This window comes from Macrosteles quadrilineatus, unplaced genomic scaffold, assembly GCF_028750875.1.
Source record: "Macrosteles quadrilineatus isolate MER2022 unplaced genomic scaffold, UCM_ALF_1.0 Scaffold_2__2_contigs__length_208266976, whole genome shotgun sequence".
In the NCBI taxonomy this organism is placed as follows: domain Eukaryota; kingdom Metazoa; phylum Arthropoda; class Insecta; order Hemiptera; family Cicadellidae; genus Macrosteles; species Macrosteles quadrilineatus.
Genome location: NW_026542595.1, coordinates 33,155,938 through 33,181,952, shown reverse-complemented (window position 1 = coordinate 33,181,952; position 26,015 = coordinate 33,155,938). Strand labels below are relative to the sequence as shown.

Sequence of the window (26,015 nt, the reverse complement as noted above, 5' to 3'; positions counted from 1 at the left end):
ATTGAAACTTATTGGAAAACAAGGCCTTCCATTTCGTGGATCAGTGGAATCTGCTCACTCATTTGATGATATTTCAGTTAATCACGGAAATTTATTGGAAATAATCCTTATGTTGAGAAAGTACGATTCTATATTAGACAAGCACATAAGCAAAATAATTAACCAAAGTAAAGCAAATTTAGAAAAACTGTTGACGAAAACCAAAGGAAAAAAACCAGCTGACAAAAAAGTAGTTGGAAGAGGAGGTCATGTCACATTTTTAAGTAACAATATGATCGCCAAGATTTTAAAGTATATTAAAGATGAGATCAAACTTAAAATTTCTGAAGAAGTAAATCTAGCAGTGCAATATTCTATATTGATGGACACTACCATAGATGTATCTACGTTAGACCAATGTGCTTTTGTACTCCGGTATGTCAGGGACTCTGAAGTAACTGAGAGGCTGTTAGCGTTGAAGAGTGTTGTAAGTACATCTGGACAAAGTTTATTTGAAACACTAAAAACCGTCCTGGAGGAGACTAATATTCCACTTGAAAACTGTGTTGCAAACGCTTTTGACGGCGCTTCAAATATGAGCGGCCAATATAATGGCGTTACTGCCAAGCTATGTAGTGTCATTCCGAATCACATCCACACATGGTGCTATGCACATGTGTTGAATCTTGTGCTGACAGATACAGCCCAATGTATCAATAAAAGCATAAACTTTTTCAATCTTCTTCAAGAGGTACATGTTTTTATGAACGAGTCAATAAAAAGATTGCAGAAGTTTATTGAAGAAAACCCATCCTTTAAACTGGAAGCTATAGGCCAGACAAGGTGGCGGAGCCGCAGTAATGCCACTGTGAAGATATTTGGACGGATTGACGACTGGGACGGAGAAGTCAAATCAAAACCTCCAAAACTGGTGTACTTGGAGTTAGTAATCGCTCTATTTAAGATTTCAACCTCACAAGACTTTAATTCCAAAGTTAGAAGTGATTCTGATGCTCTCCTAAAAAAACTATTAAGTTTTGAGTGTATTCTTGTTGCAATGCTATTCCTACAAGTCTTTAAAGTCACCACACCTTTATCGGACTATTTACAGACCAAAGATTTAGATTTCGTCCAAGCTTGGAGATTTATTGAAAATTCTCACCGTAAATTAACAGATCTAAGAGAAAAATTCCCTGACACGGTAAAGGCCGCAAACAATTTTGTCGCCAAAATGAATGAAAATCTTGAAGAACGGGAAAAAGAAGACGAATCTCTTTCGAATATCTACATTGAAACATCATTAAAAGAAACAAGAAGAAGAAAATTAAAAAAACTACCAGGAGAGGAAGCTAATGATGAAATCGTTGGCTCATCGCCTGAAGACAAATTTCGAATTGAGATCTTTATCAGAATTGTTGACACCTTGATCCACACAATGGAAAATCGGTTTTTAGTACATAAGCAATTGTACTTAGACCTTGCATGGTTCGATCCCAAAAGATTTGACGCTAAGGAGAAGATTCCACCAAATGCCCTGGACAAAATTACTGAAATCCTTCCCGGCCTGGATAGATCTAAACTAAAAGAAGAGCTTTGTTCATTTTCTGAGTTATGGCCAAAAATATGTGAAAAAGATATTGGACCAGAGTATAGCCAATCAAAAGAAGAAGCTAAAGAAAAGGCAGAAGTAATCGACAGTGACATTGAGCAAGTGAATGACAAAGAAGAAGAAGATGAAGAAGAAGAAGGAGAAGAAGAGGTTACGTGCAAAGGCAATAAGCAATGCAAAATGTGTTTAAAATGTGCCTTTAAAGTAATTTTAGATTATAATATGTATTCTTTACAGTATCCCGAGCTCTATAAAGTGTACAAGTACCTCCTTACTATTCCTATGACACAAGTCACATGTGAGCGGACCTTTTCGAAATTAAAAATTGTTAAAACAAGACTGAGGTCATCCATCAGCAACGATAATTTAGAAACTCTACTTTTGATGCAGTCTGAACCAGAAATTTTGAATTCAGTGGACAGTGATAAAATTATTGACATGCTATGCAAATCCAGCAAGGAAATGAAGAGGCTTCTTTCATTTTAGGGATAGTAGGCCTATTACTAGCTCTCGAGAATAATATGTTATTCTAAGTTACTTTCGCACTAAGCATAAGGACTTCTTGGTACTCAATTTCTCAGCATACAATTCATATGGTTTATTAAAGTAAACATAGGCAGTACATAGGTCTATCTAATGTTTATAAGCCTAATAATAGGAGATTTAAAATTATCGGCATAGAACTTGTAATGTGTTAAGAAAGCTAATCACAATTTTCACAATACTGTATCACAATACTCAATTCTTATTTATATACTCAATAAGTTCAGTATTTGGAGTTTGAGATTGAGTTTTGAATCTTATATAATTCTATTGCAGTGTAATATTCTTGATTTTTTTCTCTTATGTATTTTTATGTATTTTAATATAATTATACGTATGGCTTGTTTAAGTAAACATAGGCAATGTTTATCTTGTTTTGAAAATAATGTTAGATTTGCAGGTTTCGGATTATTACAATACTCAATTGTTATTTATACACTCAATAAGGTATTTTGCGTTTAAGTTTTAAATTATAACTAGTTCTATTATAGAGTAATCTACTTGATTTTTTGCTCTTATGTAGATGTATTATTATAATTATAAATATGGCTTATTTAAGTAAACATAGGCAATGTTTAGATAAACTGTTTATCTATTTTGTATAATAATGTTAGATTTACAAGTTAATATATGTAATATGTTAAGAAAGCTATTCACACTATTACAGTACTCAGTTGTTATTTATATACTGAATAAGGTATTTTTAGTTTAAGTTTTGAATCTTAACTAATTCTAATGATAGTGTAATCTCCTTTATTTTTTGCACATATGTAGCCATGTAGCCGTATTATTATTACTATTATTATTATTATTATTATTATTATTATTATTATTATACATATGGCTTATTCGGCATAATCACAATTAATTATTACAATACCCAATTGTTATTTATATACTAAATGAGGTATTTTGAGTTAAGTTTTGAATCTTAACTAATTCTATGATGGTGTGATCTACTTGAATATTTTTTCTCATGTAGCCGTATTACATGTATGTTTAATAAACTTTAAGCAAATTAAATGTTTTTAACACAATACTAATGACTGCAATATTTTTAAACCCTGAAAAAATTATGGTAATTTTCTGGCTGAAATAATATTTTTTTAAATAAATAGTTTATAAATATAAATATAATTTCTTGTCAAAATAGCATAAAAGAGGTTAAAAACTACTAATTTTAGACCTAAAATTTCAACATTTTCCATACCCCCCGTACCCCCCGGTTTTTGGTTGACGCCCTCATGACACTTTGTCCAGCGCCCTCTTGAGGGTCCCAGCAGGTCGTGTTTTGTTTACAATTTGTTTCCCGTTATTACAACCATTTAAAACCTCGTTTAACCAAATAATACGATCTAATCATAAACAATAACTTGTCCCCTAGTTATATAACCAAACAGTAAAGCACAAATCAAGAAATTACCCTAAAATAATGGAAACAAAGTTTCATCGACACTAGCGCTTTTGTGTCACGTACATGAACTAGACACGAAAAACGTGCTTCAAAATTTACAATGGGATGAGAAGTCTACTTGTGTTGGTTAGTCTACGATATTACAATGGAAAAAAGCGAGAGAGTCTGGATAATTTGATATACTAAATACCCCCGCCGCAGCAAACCTGCAGACTAAGCGAATTTCCATTCGACTGATTGGATTTACACTGATATGTCTACTTAAAAATATAACATTTATTCCCGATCTAAATAAAATTAGTTTAACAAGTACTAGGTTTGCTGCATCAGGGAGGGTAAAACTGTTTGTTTTTTTTTTTTTAAATGTGAATAGTTAGTAAGAAATAAAACATTTTCCAAATTTGATCAAAATATGTTCACAAACAAGCAAACTACAACAGTTTACTTATTCTCCATAAGAATAACATGGGAATTTTAAATTTACAATTTTTTGGAATTTTCTCCGTAACCATTAGGCGCATAATAACGCTTCAATATACTAAATTATTTGTTTTTTTAAGCTCTACAAAATGGTTTGGAAAGAAACTGCTAAATTTTATGTTTTTTGGGTCAAAAATGGGAAAACCCTATTTTTACCCCATAAAACCCCCCGTAAACCCCCGTTCCCATGGTCCGATCATGCTGGATCGCGAACTCGTTCGAATAATGTACGTTTACACGTTTGTACCAAATTTCATCAAAATCGGATCATTTTTGCTCGAGTTATCGTGCTGACGGACACACACACACACATATATATATATATATATGAATTTGAACGGATGGTGTTTTTGGCCTCTAGGGACCTCAAAACGAAAAAAAATCGGCCCCGCGTCCAGGTCTTACCATGAGTACTACGGTAATAGCTTATTCCCTATATGGGAAATTCGCTAAAAGGAAGCTGAACACTGTGCTGCATTTCTTAGTTCTGAAAGAGCCGATTTGCAAACTATGGAAACATAGTAAAGTCATAGAACACCACCAAGGAGAAGAAAAGGTAATAATGTTTTTTTTTTATAATCGTTATTATGGACAACCTAATGGGGCTTTGCGTAAGGCTATTTGTAGAAAACATTAAAAAACAAGATCAGCTTTTGAAAAATGATAAGATATTTACAAGAAATGTTGATTATCACCGATCTACATCTTGAGTGTTTCCATAATCTTTGAGTGGAATCTTTTAAAGTCATCAGAAATAATTATGACTGTCATTCGTTTTTAAATAATAACACGTGTAATACTTAGCAATTGCTCGAATTCGAGCAACAGGTACATTAGTATGATCAATTAATCTTCTCCCTTAAATTGTTCAACTATTTAAAATTTGCTCAAATAAGTTAAAGAATATTAATTTTTAAAAATATTTGCATTATTATAATTATTATATGTTGAGCATCAGGTGTTCCACTACTGTATCTAGTATCACTACATCATCAGATCATCTGCCTACATTTATTATAGATCCAATTTTCTCCAAAATCGTCTTATATTCTGCTGCCAAAGCAGTTCTTATAAATAAATCATTTTGTTAAAATGCATTTTAGAATGTTTTATACTTAAATCTAACAAAAGGCCAACGTTCCTTTCCTTTGTAGGGCCAACGAATACAAGTTTCCGGTAGGCCAACGTTCGAACGTTGGCAAGGCGTTAAAATGTCCGCCAACCAACAACCTTTACCAACATGTTAAATGTTCTAAAAGTTTAAATTCAGGTCGGGAAAAGCGGTGTGGTTCGATTTGTACGTTTCAGATTCATATCTTCTCATCGTTGGTTACTATTATGCTATACAGGGTGTTTTTTTAAAAACTTGCATCTTTATTTATGTAAAAACCGCAATAGATAGAAATATGCAGTTTGCGGGAATCATCTATTGACGTAGGGGGACCAATTGTTTTGAATTCAACGTTACATTCACATTCCCCCCCTTTCCCCCCTGCCCCCAACTTAATTTTTTTAAATAGCAAGGTACCCCTTGTGACATATCAAATAAAAGAGCATGAAAAAAGAAAATTTTTGATGAAAAAAAATTGAAAATCGGTTCATAAGTTTGTGAGATATTTCCCCCCTCACCCCCCCGGAACTTAATTTTTTTTTAATAGCAAAGTACCCCTTGTGACATATCAAATGAAAAGCATGAAAAAAGAAAAATTTTGGCGAAATTTATTTTTCATTTGATATGTCACAAGGGCGGGTACCTTGCTATTAAAAAACAAGTTATGGGTAGGGGAAAAGGGGGGTGATTATCTCACAAATTCATGAGCCGATTTTAATTTTTTTTTTCACCAAAAATTTTCTTTTTTCATGCTCTTTCATTTGATATGTCACAAGGGGTACTTTGCTATTAAAAAAAATTAAGTTCCGGGGGGGGTGAGGGGGGGAATATCTCACAAATTTATGAACCGATTTTCAATTTTTTTTCATCAAACATTTTCTTTTTTTATGCTCTTTCATTTGATATGTCACAAGGGGTACCTTGCTATTAAAAAAAAATAAGTTGGTGTCAGGGGGGAAAGGGGGGGAATGTGAATGTAACGTTGAATTCAAAACAATTGGTCCCCCTACGTCAATAGATGATTCCCGCAAACTGCATATTTCTATCTATTGCGGTTTTTACATAAATAAAGATGCAAGTTTTTAAAAAAACACCCTGTATATATATCTTCTGTTTCTGTTTCGCTTTTGCCTGTTGGGTCTGATGAGTGTCCAATCGAAATCGTTCACCACTTACCATCTCTTATATGTATTTACAGTCTTGTGAGTAAACAATATAAGTTTAAATATAGTATTATTTGACGTATATTTTGCGCTTTCAGAATAATTTGGTTGAATGCTCAAAAAAATGGACTGTGTGTTCCGCATTTAATTCATTGTATATAGTACGGGAAGAAAATCAACGCTTAGTTTCACTAACGTACTGCACTCCGCTACGTCAGCTGTGGCTTTCGACATTCTTGATTTGTGTGTATGGTAATTGGTAATGGTAATGGTAATGCCAGTTCTTGCATCTTGTTAACCCTCAGGGAAAATTTGTTTTGTGTTTCGTTAAAATTTGTCTTTATATTAAGTGAAAGTGGTTTGTGAATAAACAATTGCGTTCGCGTTGTCTTTTGCCATAGTCGGAAATGGATAGTAAACCTGCGAAACCTAAGGAAAAAAGGAGGTAAGATTCAGTATGTTTACATGTCTGCCTTTAATTTAGCACCAGCCTAAGTAGGTCGATGATCTTGGAACGCAGGCGATTTAAACTGTCAGATTTGGATTTGGATCAATGCGGAATGGATAAAGTTCAAAAAACTGTTTCTGTAATTCATCGAAATTCGTTTGAAAATATGATGCAAGTCCATAGCAATTTTGAATGACCAGAGCTAGTATCCAAAAAACAACAAAGGCCTAGGCTGAAACATACTTGTAACCTTCAGACTGTACCCTATCTGAAAAATTAACTTAGCCTTTAGGCCTATGTTCAATTAAATTTACCTAATGTTAATGAATTTGAAAATGACGGCTAGGCCTATTTTATGTTCAAGGCCTAAATAGTGGGAGTAAGAAACAATACCGGACAGGCTACCCTACCATATTGGTTAGGCCTACCTTAGGGTACACTTGCATATCTGTTGGTACAAACAACCGAATAAGTAATATTGATTATTTGATTGTATAATTTGATATAGGCCTATCGATTGATATTTTCATTCGGTTGTTTATGCCAACAGATATCGAAGTGTACCCACACCTTAGGACTAATTTTTTACAGGTTACCTCCCTCAAAAAACTTTTCATTACAGTAAAGCCTAGTCCACACATGGTGATATACGTCTCCGGAAACATTGTAGGTCAACTGTCTCCGTAGTATTGTATCCAGTGATGTCTCCAGATAAGTTAGTTGGCCGAATGTCTGCCTACCGTCGGCCGACTGTTTGTCCTCTGTCAGCAGACAAATTTCTGTGATTCTGGAGGCAAAATACAGTGTTTTCTGTTTCCTATAGGAGTTAGCCTAACTTATTCTTGTAGAGTTTCTAAATCCTTTGCCATATTTTAATCGAAGGTCTGACATTAAATTTTAACAATATGATCCTTCCGAAGAGAAACTTGCGTGTCCATCTTCCTCTTCCACGGTTTATTAGCCACATGGTTTAGAAATACAAAGCCTGCACAGGTTATGTCCTCCTCGGTCTCATACCAACAAACACTGGCTGGCTAGTGTAAACGCAAAACACATGAGAAACTTGTTTCCGAAACTGTGTTAAATTAAATGTTGTGCAGTACCTCACAAGGGGTTAACTTAATTGAAGTGTTCCAATGGAGGTTTGATGAGTCCAAGCTTACAGAGGACTAAAAGCTTACTGTAAGCCTACTTATAGTGAGTTAAAGGGGAGGAAGTTAGGAGAGCAAGCAGCTGACAATTACAAATAACTTATAAACAAAGAAAATCTTGGGTTGTTTGTTGATCATGTTACAAAGTTAACTAGGGATTCTTCATAGGCCCTAGAGCTCTCTGACCCATCGACTTTTAGATCGTGAATAACCTAAATTTTTGTATCAGCTTTTTGTTTTGTTTTATATGTACCTATATACCTAGCCCTAACTTATAGCCTACCTACTATAGATATATTTATAAGTTCTTACATTTACATACGTTCGTGAACTCAGCCTACCTTGAGTCATTTTTGTCCAATTTTGATGAAATTTGGCTTGAAGGTGTAGGCCTAGTACTGATAAACTTGAATGACAGATAAACCAGCATCATCGGACCATGGGAAGGGTGTAGGCCTATATTATGAATGGTTTTATGAGGTAAAAAATTGGTATTTCTCATTTTTACTTAAACCGTACTTACTTGATACTTGATACTTGTGTCCTTAATCCTTGACCGACAATGTTGGATAGACTGCGTCAGTGGCATATTAACATACTATTTGAAACACATTAGGCTATTTAAAAACTAATTACAAACTGCTTGCATAAAACACTTAAAAAAAATTTTTTTGTTATTTGGCTGTGGCGATTGTATCCTAACCTACTGGAGTGCTCTTTCCAACTAACTTTTAGTGGCACCTCCTTCAATTCCTCTAATGAGTAGAGGGGTCTATTTACCAGATGGCCGTGCAGTAGGCTACTGCCTTGAACTTCGCACTGTCCAACTCTCTCACTTCTTTTGGCAGCGTATTAAAGATCTTGATAGCTGAGCGAGGGTAGCTTTTGATGGAGTGGCTAAGCCTACACCGCGGCAGATCAAGGTCTTGGGCCTTACGAGTGTTATGGCTATGCTGGTTTTCCCTCATTTCAAAACGGTGAAGGTTATCTTTCAGGAGTAGCAGGCTGCTTAGGACATATTGGCTGTGCACTGTTAGTATCCCTAACTTCATGAAGAGAAAACAGTAGGCCTACTGAGGTTATTATATTTTTGGTAGCGTTACTATAAACCTGGTCGAAATATTAGGTGTGTTGCTAGCCTAGTGGTTAGCATATCAGATTTTGAAGTTTGAAGGTCAGGTTCAATTCCTGACAAAGCCATAAAAAATTGAGTGGGTTTCTACTAAGTTAAACATTTCTCATATAGGCTACCTTCCATTTGAAAATGCATAAGTCTATAGTGTGATTGTTGACGGAAAGCGGCTGGCTGAAGGGTCGACCCTACTCACACACACGCAGGCCTCACACACACAGGCGCAAGGGATTAGGACGGACGTGGGACGGACCATTGTCCTGCCGCACGAGTCATCCGCTGGCTCATGGAAATTAAACTATCAATTTTTTAATTTTACGTTTGTTATAAAATCTGGCAACGCCATTGACTTCAGCTCAAAATGCTTAGTAAAATGATACCAAACAATATATATTTTGCTTACAAAGTGTAAAAGCTACGAATATTTTAACGCGTTTTTATTAGCTAGCTACTTGTCATAATCATTTCGTGTTTGGACTCATTTTTCATTGAATTAAACAACAGATTTATTAACACTAACCATTTAACTGTATATCTAACATCAAATGAATTGCAATTTTGAGGTATCATACAACAGATGTTATATTTCTACTTAGTGAATAGGGGATCGGGGCTTTCAGTCAATTAGGACGGTGGTAAGTGTGCGTGCGTGAGTCGGGTCCCTCGCAGGTAGGACTGAGCTCCAGCCGCACTCCGGTAAAAATCAGACTATAAGTGTGAATTTTTCCATTCAAACAGAACATTTTAAGTTAGTTAAATCTTGTGCAATTGTTTTAGCAAATTTTCCCATAGGCAATAGCTAAACCGTAGGTGGCACAGTAAGACCAATGAGCACATAATATAATTTTTTATAAATTTATATTATGTGCTCGTTGGGTAAGACCTGGGCCCAGGACCAATTTTTTCATTTTGATGTCCTCAGAGACAAAAACACTAAACTTATGCTTTAAATTTTTATATAGCCTATATCTATCACCTATATATATATATATATGTGTCCGTAAACGTGTTGGCTCAAGTAATTTTCTTCCGGTTCTAATGAAATTTAGCTCAAAGGTGTAGCGTGGGATAAACTTGAATGAGTTCGCAAACCAGCGAGATCGGGGTCATGGGAACAAGGTTTAAGTTAATTGTGAGGTTTTGAATCTTAAATAAATTAGTTTTTAAAATTTTTTCCGTTTAAACATGTATGTTCAATTTTCATTAGGCTTTCAGCCATCGCGTGGAGCTTAAAAAAATACAAAATTTTAATTGATAATTAGACCAATTCGGATATACCATGAAGGAAAAAATGTGGGTTAGATTCCTCTATAAACTGTAGGTTCTTTAGTTGCCATTAGCTGTATGGGCTATTAATTAACAGCTGTGTCTAAGGAATATGTCGGCCTTAGTCACTAACAAGACTACAAGATCCCGCCACTCATCCTACACTCATCTCTATTCATACTTGGCTTAAAATACCTACTTTGTATGGTCGCCATTTCATTGAAAAGTATTATAAAGTAAAGTATTTTTAAGTCCTATATATTAATTTTCCTATATTATTATCAGCATTTGGTAAAAAAAAAACTTTTTACCTTCCCTCTAGCAGTAAACCTAAGCTCTCGTTAAACTTAAATTTAAATGGAGAATAAATTTTTATTTTTTTGTTTAGGCCTATGGAAATATTTTAGTAAAAATCCAACCAGACAGATTGAAATTTGCTTAGTCTGCAGGTTTGCTGTGGCGGAGGTATTCTTTCTCTGTCCTAGTTTTTGAAACTTTGGTCGTTGATTTGAGTGAATTAATAAATTGTAATGTGAGATGTGGCTTAGCTTGGTTGGGCTACTAAGTTGGTGTAAGTGACAGAAATAATCCCTACCTGCCTAGATGTTCACTAAAATATTCCCTTAAAATAGTTAAATATTTATTTTCTATTTAAATAATAATGAGCGCCAAGGATACTACATGGAAATACTTTGGAAAATATTTACCGTTTAACGTTTTCCCCCTATACATTGTACCTATAGTCTACCTAAATTGAGAAAGTTTTGTTTTCATCAACTTATTCGAGTGTGAGTTTTGGGTGGATATAACCTTTTTGGGTCCCCCTGAACCCAATAAAATTATTTTCAAAGTGATGTCTGTGTGTGAATGTGTACCTACAGACCTACTGACTACACCTTTGGTCCGGTTTTGATGAAACTTAGTATGGGGGGTACTATTCTATGGTACTCAAGGCATTTTTGTTTAATTTTTTTAAGTTGGTGCTTTTCCCATAAAATGACAGAAAGAAAATTTTTTTTTAATGGCCTGAACAGTTTTGATTATAATTTAGTATGCTATCGTCCTTTTAACTCTTAAAAAAACGGTTCAACCCGTATCTCTGTAAAAATTACCATTAAAAAGTTATTGTAAAAGCCTACCGCACGAGAGACTTTTTGTCGGCCGACTGTTGTCCAACTGTCTGGCTGGAGTCGGGTGGACAGTCGAAAAGTCGTCAAGAATTTTTGGTTGTTGACTGTGGGTGCGCACACGCCACGACTGTTTAGTCGTCTTTCGAGTGTCAATAGTATGGATATGACCGAAACTGCTGTCATAAAATGTGTGTTACTGATAATATTTCGTGCAAGAAAACGTAAAATAAAATAGGGTGCATCCAATTTATAGTCCGAGAACCTTGGGCCAATTTTACCTCTTATGATACTTAGATTTGAGGAAATATCCGGACAAATCTTTCATGTAGGCTACTCATGAATGAGTGTTGATAGTTTTGACCAATTGTTAATAACCCGGCTTCAAATACCTCTTCCCATAACTTTTTCTTTAATATCATGACCAAATACTCCTTTAATAACTTTTTATCAAGAGCCATGCAAGGGCGTACCCAGGATCAAAACTAGGGGGGTCGCTGGGGCCTGGGGGTATGGAATACCCCCCGGCCTGGAGGGTGGTCCGGGAAAAATTATAAAAACAATATGCTGAAATAAGCATTTTTTACGCTATTTTGAGACATCAATATGACAAACCTAGCTCGATAATCCAGCGCTTATAAAGTTTTAGTTTATAAATTGACTTTATATCCTGTCTGTCAATGGGATCAGGTCAGGTTTCTTAGCTCTACAATACACATTTAACTGTAATTTTTTCCATGCCAACTTTTCACATCCATTGATAACACCCGAAATGTATGAAAACTATTTTGAAGAATGCCTGATAACTTATGCCGTAAGAGCAATTTAGTTTGTTATATTTTGGTTCGGTTGTTATATTATTGTTATTGGTAATGGAAACAAAAAATGTCACAAAAAATAGGTTCATATATTAATTTATTATACTGCAAAAGGTTCTTAATTTATAGATATTGCAAGAAATTTGTCTGTTTATTACTACTGTTGGAATTTTTATTTTGTTAAAGAAATCACTCAAAAACCAATGAAAAATTTAAAACATGTGTAAACAAAATGTCATACGAAATCTGTAAGCGATCTTATTCATCTTTTCTCTTACAAATACAATTTTTCATACTTTATCCTGGCTTTTAAGGGGGGACTGCTGCCCCCTGCCCCTCTCTGGCTACGCCCATGGGGGCCATGCCTCCACTTCATCAATAAGTTTATCAAATTTTTCGTCTTGCAAAACACGTGCACTGCCTGCGTAGAGCGCCCACACAACAAAAGTCTGTCGGACTGACAGACTTTTTAGGCCAGGCGCACACAGGCGATTTTGAGCCGCGCAACAGTTGCCCGACTAATCGGGGGACTGTTGCGTAACCCACTCGGAGACTCTGAAGTCTAGCGACAGTTGAGCTGGAGTGGGCACACAGACAACTTTTTAGTCGTGAATCTAGTCTTGAGACGTGTTGGACATACATTCGTACAGCGTTCCGAATGTAATGTAGCAATAGTTTTTTATATTTACCTACCCTGTTTGATTTTATCCTCTTGTGTTAGGTTGTTCCAATCTTTAATAACTGCCAAAAACACTTCATCTCACAACTTCTTCTTTAAATTAATATCCGAATAGTCTTTCAATGACTTTAAATATAAAGGCGGCTTCTTCTCAACTTCATCAATTAATTGTTCGACATCCTCATCACGCACACTCATACTTGTAATTTTCTTAAAACTTCACACAACAAGAGAGCAAACACTAGTGACAGTTCTGGCCACGAGTAGTTGAACTCCTGGTGTGAGACTGAGCGACACAGCGACAATTTAGTTGCATGTATACTTGTTCCAATGGATACCAAACCTGGAGCGACAGTCCCGCAACAATTGAGTCGCAGAGCAGTCGCTGGCAAATTTGGTCTGGGAACATTGGTTGCAACAGTTGCGCGAATGTCCCTAGACTGTTTCCTTGGTGTGCACACTCCAATTTAAAACAATGTTGAACATTTTAGTCGGGCAACTGTTGCGCGACTCAAAATCGCCTTTGTGTGCCTGGCCTAAGTCGTCAGTGTGTGCGTTCAGATTTGTCTCTATTCCTTTATCAATACGACACGACAGTTGACTCGGGGAGCAGTCGGCGGGAAAATCGGTCAGCACTAAAATGCCCCGACTGTCTTGCTCCAGTCAGCCGGTGCATTGAATATATACCCTATACAGGGTATATATTCAATGGCCCAAGTGCGCGTTTAGATTTATCACAATGAGGCCGACTTTGACTCCCGACTATGACTAAATAGTCGGCCGACAAAAAGTCTCTCGTGTGCGGTAGACCTTAGGTATGCAGTTTTGCCATAAACCCCATAAGTATAGGCTAATAACAGAAAAATCAGATTTTTTTAAAAACAACTCAACCAATTTTGAGTAAATTGTTCAATACCCATTGCTGTTAATATTACGGTTCAAAACCTATGTCAACTACTAGTATTGTAGTAGTATTGTGATTGTCCCTATCATCATAGTCATAGTTACTCCCACCACTTACCCATGGTAAAGGTTGTTCACTAGCCAATGGGAGAAAGTGTGTATCAGATTGCTGATACCATACCGTTTATTTATTGAAATGTTTTTAAGAATGGGCATTTTAAATTTAAAACAAAACACTTATTGGAAATTGTCTCCGCTTGTACTGTATAACACTTCAACATAATGTACCTAACTATTTTTTTTATCTTTACAAAACTTAAAAATATATAGGCTCTAGCCTACTCAAATAGGCCTAATATTATACTTATTAATAAACAAATTCCAAATACTGCATGTATCCAGTAAATACGGTATCTTCCCAATGTGTAGATTATGAAGTACAGACGCGTGCATTCTTGTTTTAGAAGTGTCAGCAGGTAATGAAGACGAGGGAAGTATTGTATTATAATGGAGTGGTCAGCTGATTGTAGACAACGTCGCATCTCGTCACGTTTAGGCCCGGTTCACACGAACGACATACCTAGCAGACTAGGCTTGGACTAGGTAAGCACGACTGGGTAGCGGACCACAGGATCACACCGGTTCACACGAGCGACATGTCTACGGACTAGATGAAAATATAGATATCAAAACCACTCGGTTCCATCACTGGTGCACAATGAGAACAAAGGTAAGAATGCGAGCTGCAGCTCGACTACCCGATCGCTCGTGTGAACGCTCCCATAAGGCTACATGTACTGCTACGCAGTTCGACTGGGCGACTGGGTAGTTGCCACGACGGACTGGGAAGCGGGGCCCGACTAGGTTTTGGGACATCAAGCTTGAACACGACTAGCTAGTCGGCGTCCTAGGCTCGTGTGAACGGCTCCATTTGATCCTGTGGTCCGCTACCCAGTCGTGCTTACCTAGTGCTTACCTAGTCCAAGCCTAGTCTGCTAGGTTTGTCGTTCGTGTAAACCGGGCCTATCATAGCTGTTCTCGGTACACAGTTTGTGGTTGTGTTGAATGCGCATCAACTTTATGATGTTTTTTTAGTTGAAGTGATCGTTGTCACCAGTTATTTTGTTTTCATTAAATATCGCGGGATTAAGTTATGATCAGGCGGACTTTTCCTATGGGCCATGCAGAATAAACTGTTAGCCCACAATTTCAGCGTTCGTTTAACTGAAATGCAGCGTTAGCCAATAAATACAATGTTTAGGTCGATATACTCGTATTTTTTAAGTTTGTCCAGACATGCTATGTGCATGAGCGCATTTCAGACAATGTCTAGTTACACCAGCGACCACAGACACATCATCGACACTTGTGCCGTCCAGAAGTGTTTCATTGATATTTTGTTCGCCCAGTGAAGTTTAGTGTTGACAATCTACAGTATTCGACATTGAGAGGAGCGATGGAGGTTGTAAACTGTGTCAGCGGTTGTTGTTCGTACCAGCAGTGATCCGTGAGGTGCGCGGCCGATTAGATTGTAGCGAGGTCGGCACATCTGCATCGCACACAACTGTACACTGTAATATCACAGATTGAACAGTAGATGGATGGATGAGTACTCTTTAATCTGTGGTAATATGTAGACTATTGTACAGCAAAACACGCAATGCTCAACTTGCACACTGATATACACAGAGTGCAGAGCCGATTAGTGGTTCACTGGTTCACAACAATTATTTACGGTATATTTTCAGAAAGCGTTATAAATGAATCAAAATATACATATACCAAGCTCAAAAACTTACCAGAATGGTCGAGAAGATGCAATCGTAATATAATGATAAACATTAATTAACTTACCTGTATGTAAAATTGTAACTCAATGTAGTAATATGCCTTATCGTGCTTACCTGTTTCGTCAACGACAACCAACAAACATGCAGTGTACATTTCTGAAATTGTAGAAAGATTTCTCCAAGATTCTCTATTCCCGTCCATAGCACGGTAAACTCTGTGAATCATCGAACGGAAAAGAAACATGTTATGTGTGAAATGTTCTCGTTAGGTGAACCTAATAATACCTACGACGATGTATAGTTATTCAATCACTTAAGCGATGTAAAGAATATTAGAAATACTGTAGATCCAGTCATCTGCTTGAAGTCCACTAGAATATGTTTTCGTAGTGTCCGAGACATTTTGGCTTTGACGAGAAACTCCCTTCCAAACTGGTCCAAGCCCTACAAGTCAAAGTTCTCGTGTGTACGCGCACATTGAAGGCCAACAAGATTATTCTTCATTTTCTCGTCGCAGGATTTAATAGATGTTTAATATTCACACGATACAAGGGGCGGGTCGTATCAGTGGTTCTCATTAAGTATCGCGGATATAAGAATTCACAACGGCGTAGGCTTCCTGTAAACGTGTCGACAGTCAGGGTCCAAGGTGACCTCGTCGATCTTCTCTTTACTCTATTGTTCATCATTTATTACAGAAGGGCCTACTCCTGTGGCCATTGGAAAGGGTGCGTTCACCAAGAAAGCTGGTGTTACAAGCGCTTGTTGGCAAGCGCCTCCAAGCTCCAATCGGAGTACCTACCTGAAAAGAGCCCGAAATTTTAATCCCCAAAAAGGTTTACCAATCCTATGCCTGAAAAGAGCCCGGGTCTCCACCGGTACATGAGGAGGACACTGATTCATGGGACTCAGAATCAACCAACTCTGCCCGTCGCCCCACCCCAATATAGGCTACTTATTTTTGTCAACACTTTGACTTCTATTCAAGTAGATTTCCTTTCTAAAACCCTTTCTTCGTACGGGGCTGGCGTATAAGTATAAAATGCTTATTGCAGCTGGTCCGCTAGTATACAGCATACATAGTGTCTCCAACACGAGTAACAAATAATTTGACGCGGTGACGGAGTCATGAAATCTAGGGGAACAATTTTAAACAAGGGTTGAATCGGATTATTATCTTCGACACACTGTCCAACGATTACACTTTTAACAACGCATGTTTAACAAATCTTATTATTTTATAGGCCTACCAGTCATCTAATGACGGCTATCACGTACACATTTTAACCACTCAGTGCCCAACATTCGTATGTTTATTTTTATTTTTTTTTTGTCTATCGTCGTGCATTGTTTATGGCGAACAAAACTTGTTAAACCCTTTACACACTTGATCAGCTAATCAGCTGTTAGTTTTTTATTTGATGGAAAGTTTTGAACCAAGGGGGTGAGGATCTAAAGTTTCTGTATATATATTCTGTACTATATACTGTAATAGCATCTGTTTATGCAAATACCTATAAAATATGTCGATACTTAAATGCAACACTATTTAACCATAGGTCAAAAGTAAAACTTTGGATTTGTTTATATTCGTAATGGCTCCATAAAAGTGCAATGATTGTTGTCGGTGACGTGGACCGCAAAACGAGACCAAGTGACCGTGATTGGCAGTCACGGATGTGGTGACTGTAGAGTATTCCATGCAGACCTGGATGTGGTCGCCGCCGTGGTACGGATAACCATCAGCTGACTCTGAAAGCCCCAAGACAGGTGATCAGCATCAGCAAGCGTCCAGCTTCCCTACACGTCCTGGCTTCCTAGAACCTGCCAGGGACGAGATTTTGCGAGCTGTTTCGCACGTATACACGAGCGGTTATTGGCCTTTAATAATTAATTGAAAGATTTGCATCGCAGAATGGATCTGGCGGAATTGTCGCTCGAGGCCACCGCGAGCCGCGACGTTCAATCAAGCTATTGAACGTGCAAAAATAGACTCCGCTAGCTGAAACTATTTATTTCGGTGTAGATATTAATCATCGAGAGTCGTTAGTAAACTATTATTGTAGTTGGCACGGGAATGTATCGAAGACTGCGAGATATATCGTTGAAACTTTCCGTCTGATGCCACCAACATCCGTGTGTTTGTCGGATAAGTTAACGCACCATCACAATACCTCGGATCTTGCAGTAAAGGTATGTTGAAAGAATCTAATATAATTTGTAGTCTCTTGATTAGTACAAAATGTAATTACTAGTGTGGTCCGTAAATTTAGGTCTTCATTAAACTCCCGTTGCAGCCAAGCAACTAGTTCAAATCACAAACATCACATTCCTAATTTCATCAAATACTAATTTAGGTGGTTCCCACTCGTATATAACGATCGGTGTCGTCATGGTATTTGAAATCGTTTGGGGGGAAAATTGATGCTCGCGCCAAGTATGAATCGCGTTTTTATAAGATAATACAGACCTTCATGCATAGGCTTCCACGGTCATCACTCATATTTTGTACATATATGTATTTTGTCACTCATACCATTGACTTTTGGATCACAGCCTGTACATCATATCATACTTAATATTATAAATGTGAAAGTTTGGGTGTTTGTTTGTTTGTATGTATGTTAAAAGTTCAATCAAGTTTAAAGTTTATTAAGAACTGTAATAAGAGTTTTATACTTATTCGCCAACCCTGTGCGAAGTACGTGTACTCTGCTAGTAGCAAGTTACGCGGTCGAACTCTAAGACCAAGTTTGTGTAAATACAGAAACCATCTTTAAAAATTCCATTAGTGAAGACCCTGAAAAAATGGGGAATTCGTTAGTAAGTGTTTCTACTTTGCAAAAGAATAAATATTCTAATGTTCAATTACGTGTATATACTCCTACGTTACCACGGCTGCGAGTTAATTTTATGTGTATTCGACCAATTTAATTATACACAAACCCATTGCACCTGATGTATTCTATATAATGCCATTGACTTTGTTATAATACAACTCGTGGTGGAAGTATATACATTTAAATATCGTAAATATTTCCAACAAGTAGTGATTGAGTGTAAAATGGCGATTGGATATGTTTTCCTGTAACGGATTTCTAGCCAAGTGGACCAAGGCAACCAAGGACGCTTCTACTACAAGACGTATTGGCGGCCTTGGGGGAACTAGGTAAAATAATATGTTGAAGGAACAAAGCTGACTTGCCCGCTGCCTTTCGTAGATTTCGTGAAACAAATAGGCTCGGTTGTGTCCTATTCAGGTCCCACGAGTCAAGGAAAAGACAGCTAAATAAAAATTCTCATAACCCTCAGTCAATCTCGTACCGAGCAGATTAAAATTGTCGCTGTGAAATATTGTTGGGGATATTCGAGTACTTGTTGGTTCACGTGTTATTATGAAGTAAATACGGTTTTGTTACTCACTGATTTAAATTGACTATTAAGAAAAGATGTAAAAAAGTAATATTTTTGCTACAGTAAAAATATTTATCTTGGCTAGGTTGTTTAGTGACCCTGAATAAAATGACAGGCTAAAAATGAATGAAAATAGTTATCCACGGATATCCATAAACCTAGTTTGATAAAAGTACAGTACACAGTTAAATCCAAACTACAATAGTGTAACTGGCAATATTTGTTTCGAATAAATTTGAATATTTTTTTATTTGAGCTTACAGTGTTTATTTATTTTTGTCAAATAAATCTATTAGCTTTTATAAAATACAAAAAAAGTGTTTTTGTATAGTCCGATTGAAGAAAATATTCAGCCTTTACTAATTGGCACAATATGGTCTATAGATAGTATTTCTTTTCTTCATTGACAGCTAGACGCAAGTGAAGTGTCACATCGCAGAGATAACTCACATTGTTTCTACGGTCTAGTCGTCCCGTGGAATTTATCCTGCACAACACCTCTCAGTGTATAAGATATTTTAACTCTAAATAATTAATTTTAGTAATTGTGTTATACGACGATCGAACATTGGTTTATATGGTTTTTGATTTGACAACGACAGAGTCTCTTTATTCTGTTATTCGACTGCCTTTTTAATCTAGCTTTGTTTTCATAAAACACTCAGTCCGAGCCTAATCCAGAGAGCTACATCAGTTTCAACAGCACCTTTGGACTCGTGATTATCTTAAGCTTTGTTTGCTTAACGGCAGACAAGTAATTTAAATATCAAGTGTTTCAGTCAGAATCATTGTGTTTAACACACTTCTCCCTTTGTTGACTTTTACAATACATAGCTTCTAACAAGCTTTTACAATATTCTGTGTATTGTTTTCTAAAATTATTAAATATGTAAATTCACGCGGACTGAAATGATATCCAATTGTTAGTATTCGTGAACTCTGCATTTTGCATGTTTGCTCAAATGCAATACCATGTCCTACAATTGGTGAGGTATAAGTGCAATTAACACATGCGATAGATAGTGTACGACAAATTACACTACTGTGAAACAGAATTTACTCTCAGCAACGTTTTGAATTAGTTAAACCAAAAATCCACATGTGCCTGCACTGTACTCAAATTATTTGCGCGGACAGTTTGAGATCGAACGTTCCAAACCGGGACTACAAAACTTCGAACTAGTGGAGAGAAAACATGCTGACGTCCCGGTGGACACTGAACAGGCGTTTCCCCTATTTTGGTGTAAAGTGTCTTCTCTTGTGCGTTTAAGATTGTCCGTCCGCCAATGGTATCCTGGTTGGGATTGTAGGACAACCTTTCCCAGGGTCTCTTCGCCAAGGGTCGGTCGTAAAATATTTCTGCGGGGGCGGCCAACCTGTCCCAGGGTGCATGAGGATTAGTGCTGGAACAGGTTGGCCGCCCTAGCCAAGCCGACCCTAGTGGGACAAGGGTTGAAAAGTAGGTAATCATAAGATACCAGTACTTAACTGAAGCATACATAAAATTGATATTTCTAAGCTGCAACATAAGCTTCGAATGCAAGTAACAATACTTTTAAGGAATATCTTTACGTTTCCGGGATCAAACACGGAGAACACATGATGTTGCAAGGACTAGAAAATTGCCAGCCTCTCTTTGCTCTTCTTAACAATCAAGTCATTGTGAAAAACTTGGTAAAGTATATTAAATTTGTTAATATCGGTATTTTAATTTCCTCTTTGGTTGCATTTTCAAACACTTTTTAAACACACATGATGTGAAAGTAAAGAAAATACTCGTAAATCGAAAGAGAAAGTGTTTTTTTGAAAATATATTTTTTTTAATTTTAATGTTTATTATTTAAGGTTTATTTCCTAAAAAAGCCTAAAGAAACAAATTCTCCGCACTCATCTTTGCCATTACAATAGTAGGTTAAACTTTGGTGACCCGCAGTATTAGCGAATTTCTCTATAGGGAAGTAGCTATTACCGTAGGTCTCATGGTAGGACCTACCCGGGACCGATTAACTTGATAACTTAATTTGATGTCCCCAGAGGCCAAAAACACCGTCCGTTCAAAACTATTTATATCTGCCCGTAAACGCGATAACTTGAGTAATTTTTTCCTGATTTTGATGAAATTTGGGTTGAAATGAGTTCGCGAACCAGCATGATCGGACCATGGGAACCGGGGTTTGTGGGGTAAATATAGGTTTTTATTATTTTTGACCCTCAAAACTCAAAATGAGCCTCTTACGAAACCATGTTAAATTGCTAAAAAAATCTATAATTTAGTATTAAAAGTGTTTTTGTACAGCTAATTGTTACAGAGAAAATTAAACAATTAAATTTTTAAAATTCCTATCTTATTTTTATTGAGAGTATTGTAAAATGATGTAGTTTGCTTGTTTATAGATATATTTTGATCAAACTTGGCATTTTTTTTTTACTAAAGGCTAGGGCCACACTTGGCGACTTTGTCGCGGCGACAAAGTCGCTGCGTCAATGAATGAAAGTGCGTAGCATTAAATTAAATGGAGGCGGCCACACTAAGCGACTGGCGACCAGCGACCACCGGCAACAGAAAAACAAACGCGACCGGGAGCGTTTTTCGGTCTCTGCGTCAAATACGCTCCCCATGTTATCTTATGGCACCGGCCATACTAGGCGACAAGTCGCTCGCTCACACACCCTTTGCTGTTCTATTTTCATATCTATATCGTTCAGTTCTTGAATGGCAATTATTAAATATGGAATATATGTTTTAGCGAATTTCCCTATAGGGAAGTAGCTATTACCGTAGGTCTCATGGTAAGACCTAAGCCCGGGACCGATTTACTTTTTCATTTTGATGTCCCCAGAGGCCAAAAACACCATTCGTTCAAATTTTTATATATCTATATATAGAGATATATATATATATATATATATATATATATATATATATATATATATATATATATGTGTCCATCCGCACGATAACTTGAGTAATTTTTGTCCGATTTTGATAAAATTTGGTTTGAAGTTGTAAGGCGGGATAAACTTGAATGAGTTCGCGAACCAGCATGATCGGACTATGGGAACGGGGGTTTATGGGGGGTTTTATGGGGTGAAAATAGGTTTTTCCCATTTTTGACCCTAAAAACACAAAATTTCACAATTTCTTTTTAAACCATTTTGTAGAGCTTAAAAAAACAAATAATTTAGTATATTGAAGCGTTGTTATGCGCCTAATTGTTACGGAGAAAATTCAAAAAAATTGTAATTTTAAAATTCCCATGTTATTCTTATGGAGAATAAGTCAACTGTTGTAGTTTGCTTGTTTATGAACATATTTTGATCAAATTTGGAAAATACATTAATTTCTTACTAAACCACAGTACCTTTTAACATTTTTCATACAAAAAACCTTTTTTACCCCACCCTGTTGCAGCAAACCTAAGTACTCATTAAACTAATTCTGTTTAAATAGGGAATAAATGTGCTATTTTTAAGGAGACATTTTAGTTTAGATCCAATCAGGCAAATGGAAATTCGCTAAGTCTGCAGGTTTGCTGCGGCGGGGGTATTTAAAATACAAATAACTTCATCGACAAAATAGGTGTCAACATGTTAACATGTGTCCTATAGCATATATGAGATTTTTAAAATCTTCTGGTACAACAGGAATTCAAAACCTCGTGTATTTTTTAAATGTCTTGCGTCGTCTTCAATGCCATTCGTTAGCTCGCCAAAGCTAGGCTCATCCGAAAATACTACAAAAAAACTACAATATTAAAATGTGCCATCCATAAAAATGTTGTTTCAGAGAATTCATTCCATACCTGTGGTTTCTCCTCCTTTTAGCGAATTTTCAATATAGGGAATAAGTTATTACCTTAGGTTGCAGAATCAGAATGGTCGGACAATGGGAATATTTTTTACCTACAACATAAATTTCACAATTTCCTCCCAAACTGTTTTGTTGAGCTAAAAAAAATAAATAATTTTGTACATTGAAGTGTTGTTGTACGCCTAACGGTTACGGAGATAATTTAAACAATTGTAAATTTAAAATGCCCATTTTTATGGAGAATAAACTGTTGTAGTTTGCTTGTTTATGGATATATTTTAATAAAATTTGGCAATTTTGTTAAAAAGCTATAAAAATTTAATTTAACAAGCACACCTCATTAGATTACCTTATCTGTACCAGCAAACCTAAGCATTCATTTAAATTCATCTTATTTAAATAGGAAATAGATCTGACAAGTTTAAGTGAAAATTTTGGTAGAAATCTAGCTAAAAAATTTAAATTCTCTTAGTCTGCAGGTTTGTTGTGGCGGGGGTATTTATATATACAATAAATAGCAACAGCAAGCATTAAACTGTGATTTGACGATTTAGACGTCCACATAGGTTTTAGATACATAATTTAACACATTTATTTAGTAAAAATTTGATTCCTTTGTTGCAGATAAATGAAACTATTGCGTGACATACATAGTACGAAATATAAAGAAGCACCGGCGCACGTATTAAATGAAAATACTGTAAATAATTATATGATTTCATTTGTAAAAGATTCGCTTAAAAGTAATGATACTGCAAATAATAGAAAAAAACATCGATGTATTCTAAGGTGGTCCATTCTAAAACTGAAATGTTGAAATTGTCGCCTATTGTGGCCAACCCCAGCGACTTTGTCGTCGCGACAAAGTTGCGCGAAAAAAAGTCGCTGCGACAAAGTCGCCAAGTGTGGCCCTAGCCTTGTTATAAGGCTAGGGCCACACTTGGCGACTTTGTCGCGGCGACTTTTTTCCCGCGACTTTGTCGCGGCGACAAAGTCGCTGGGGGTGGCCACAATAGGTGACAATTTCGACCTTTCATTTTACTTTTTTACCAAACCAGTAAAAATTGAGTTTCGAGATGTTATATTGTATTTTCAAAATCGTGTCATTGATTATGGAAATAAATTAGGATCTATGACCGTTTTTGTATGTTTTTTGACCACCTTAGAATAAATCGATGTTTTTACTATTAATTTCAGTACCATAAGATTTAAGTGAATCTTCTACAAATTAAATCATATCGTTATATTATTTTCATACGTGCACCGGTGCCTCTTTATATTTCGTACTAGGTCACGCAATAGTTTTTAACCATTTGCCTGCAACAAAAGAAATACAATTTTTACTAAATTAATGTGTTAAACTATGTTTTGAAAACCAATGTGGACGTCTACGTCGTCAAATCACAGTTTAATACTTGCTATTGCTATTTATTTTATATCTAAATACCCCCGTCGCAACAAACCTGCAGACTAAGCGAATTTACATTTGTTTGGCTAGATTTCCACAAACTTGTTGGATTTATTTCCTATTTAAATAAGATGAATTTAAATGAATGCTTAGGTTTACTGTGACAAATAAGGTACTTAATGAGGTGTGCTTGTTAATTTAAATTTTGATGGCTTAGTATGAAATTAAAAATATTTATTAAAATATTGTTATAATTTATGGAAATATATACATAAACAAGCAAACTAAAACAGTTTATTCTTCATCAAAATGGGCATTTTAAATTTACAATTGTTTAAATTATCTCCGTAACCGTTAGGTTTACAACAACGCTTCAATTAACAAAATCATTTTTTTGTAGCTCAACAAAACAGTTTGGAAGGAAATTGTGAAATTTATGTTTAAGGGTCAAAAATAGAAGAGAAAACACAGGTATGGAGTGAATTCCCTAAGGCCCCTATTACACGAGGTAGCCTGGCGACGTCGCCAGCGACTAAACTGGCTACTCAGCTTGTCATGGGGCATTGATTCTTGTGGATGTTATTACACGAGGGTAGCCAGCGACGCAGCCACACTTTGGCGACCGACTGGCTACCGAGCCCCGTCGCCACTGCGGTAGCCACTGGCTATCCATATTGGCGACGCTGCATTGTAGCATATGGAGCTTATTACACTAGGTCGCCAGTATTACGTCGCCACTCGGTTAGTTCATATCACGGGGGTACTTGCACACTGTTGTGTTGCGTTCTGTTGTGTTGTGAGTGTGTGAATTGTTCACTTCAGTTGATAAAATGTCTATATCATCCTTTATGACTCGAAGAAACTGGATTGTGACATACGAAAATAATTGAAACATTTTTTATTGTCCGCACAGAGCTCATCAAAAAGGGTGTAATATAACCCTTTTGATTCTCTTGCACTAAGCATTGGATGAACGTACATTTTTCTCTTCCTTTGCCTCCTTTTCTTCAGAAGTAACAGAAGGAGAAGATACTTATAATCACTCATTATTCACTGTAAACACCGCTCATAACAAGTACAAGTGCAAGACGAGCACTCACAACAACGGCGCCACGGCGGTAAAATTCTGGCTACTCAACTGGCTACTCAACTGGTTATAGGTTTGGTGGCCAGTGCGTCGCCAGCTACTGCCGCTGGCGACGTCGCCAGGCTACCTCGTGTAATAGGGGCCTAAAACTATCGTTTATGGATGGCGTATTTTAATTTTGTAAATGTTTAGTAATATTTTGGATGAACATAGCTTTGGCGAGCTATTGACATTGAAGACGACGCACACCATTTGAAAAATACACGAGGTTTTGGATTCCTGTTAAACCAGAAGAGTTAAATCTCATACATTCTACAGCACACATGTTAACATGTCATCACTTATTTTGTCGATGACAATATTGGTATTTTAAAAGCATATTTACCATTTAACAAATCCATTCCATAGCTGTACAATATAGCTATGAAAATAGAGCAGCAAAGGGTGTGTGAGCGAGCGACTTGTCGCCTAGTATGGCCGGTGCCATAAGATAACATGGGGAGCGTATTTGTCGCCGAGACCGAAAAACGCTCCCGGTCGCGTTTGTTTTTCTGTCGCCGTTGGTCGCTGGTCGCGAGTCGCTTAGTGTGGCCGCCTCCATTTAATTTAATGCTACGCACTTTCATTCATTGAAGCAGCGACTTTGTCGCCGCGACAAAGTCGCCAAGTGTGGCCCTAGCCT

The 26,015-nt window shown here is 36.6% G+C and overlaps 2 protein-coding genes across 2 annotated transcripts in view; both read left to right on the top strand.

Moving 5' to 3' along the window:
- The first annotated feature begins 271 nt into the window (after positions 1-271).
- LOC128984050 (uncharacterized) lies at positions 272-2,412 on the top strand. Its single transcript, XM_054403333.1, has 2 exons — positions 272-1,751; positions 2,408-2,412. The coding sequence occupies exons 1-2, from the start codon at positions 272-274 to the stop codon at positions 2,410-2,412; spliced, it is 1,485 nt and encodes a 494-aa protein (XP_054259308.1).
- A 4,168-nt stretch (positions 2,413-6,580) lies between these two features.
- Positions 6,581-26,015, top strand: part of LOC128987456 (hypoxia-inducible factor 1-alpha-like) — a 120,155-nt gene continuing 100,720 nt past the window's right edge. Inside the window, exon 1 of the mRNA XM_054408304.1 lies at positions 6,581-6,744. Within this exon, the coding sequence (XP_054264279.1) occupies positions 6,707-6,744 (38 nt within the window). The 5' untranslated portion in view covers positions 6,581-6,706. The remainder of the gene's footprint in view (positions 6,745-26,015) is intronic.

Coding starts and splice junctions, on each gene's coding strand:
- LOC128984050 (XM_054403333.1), top strand. CDS start 272: ATGATCGCCAAGATTTTAAAGTATATTAAAGATGAGATCAAACTTAAA.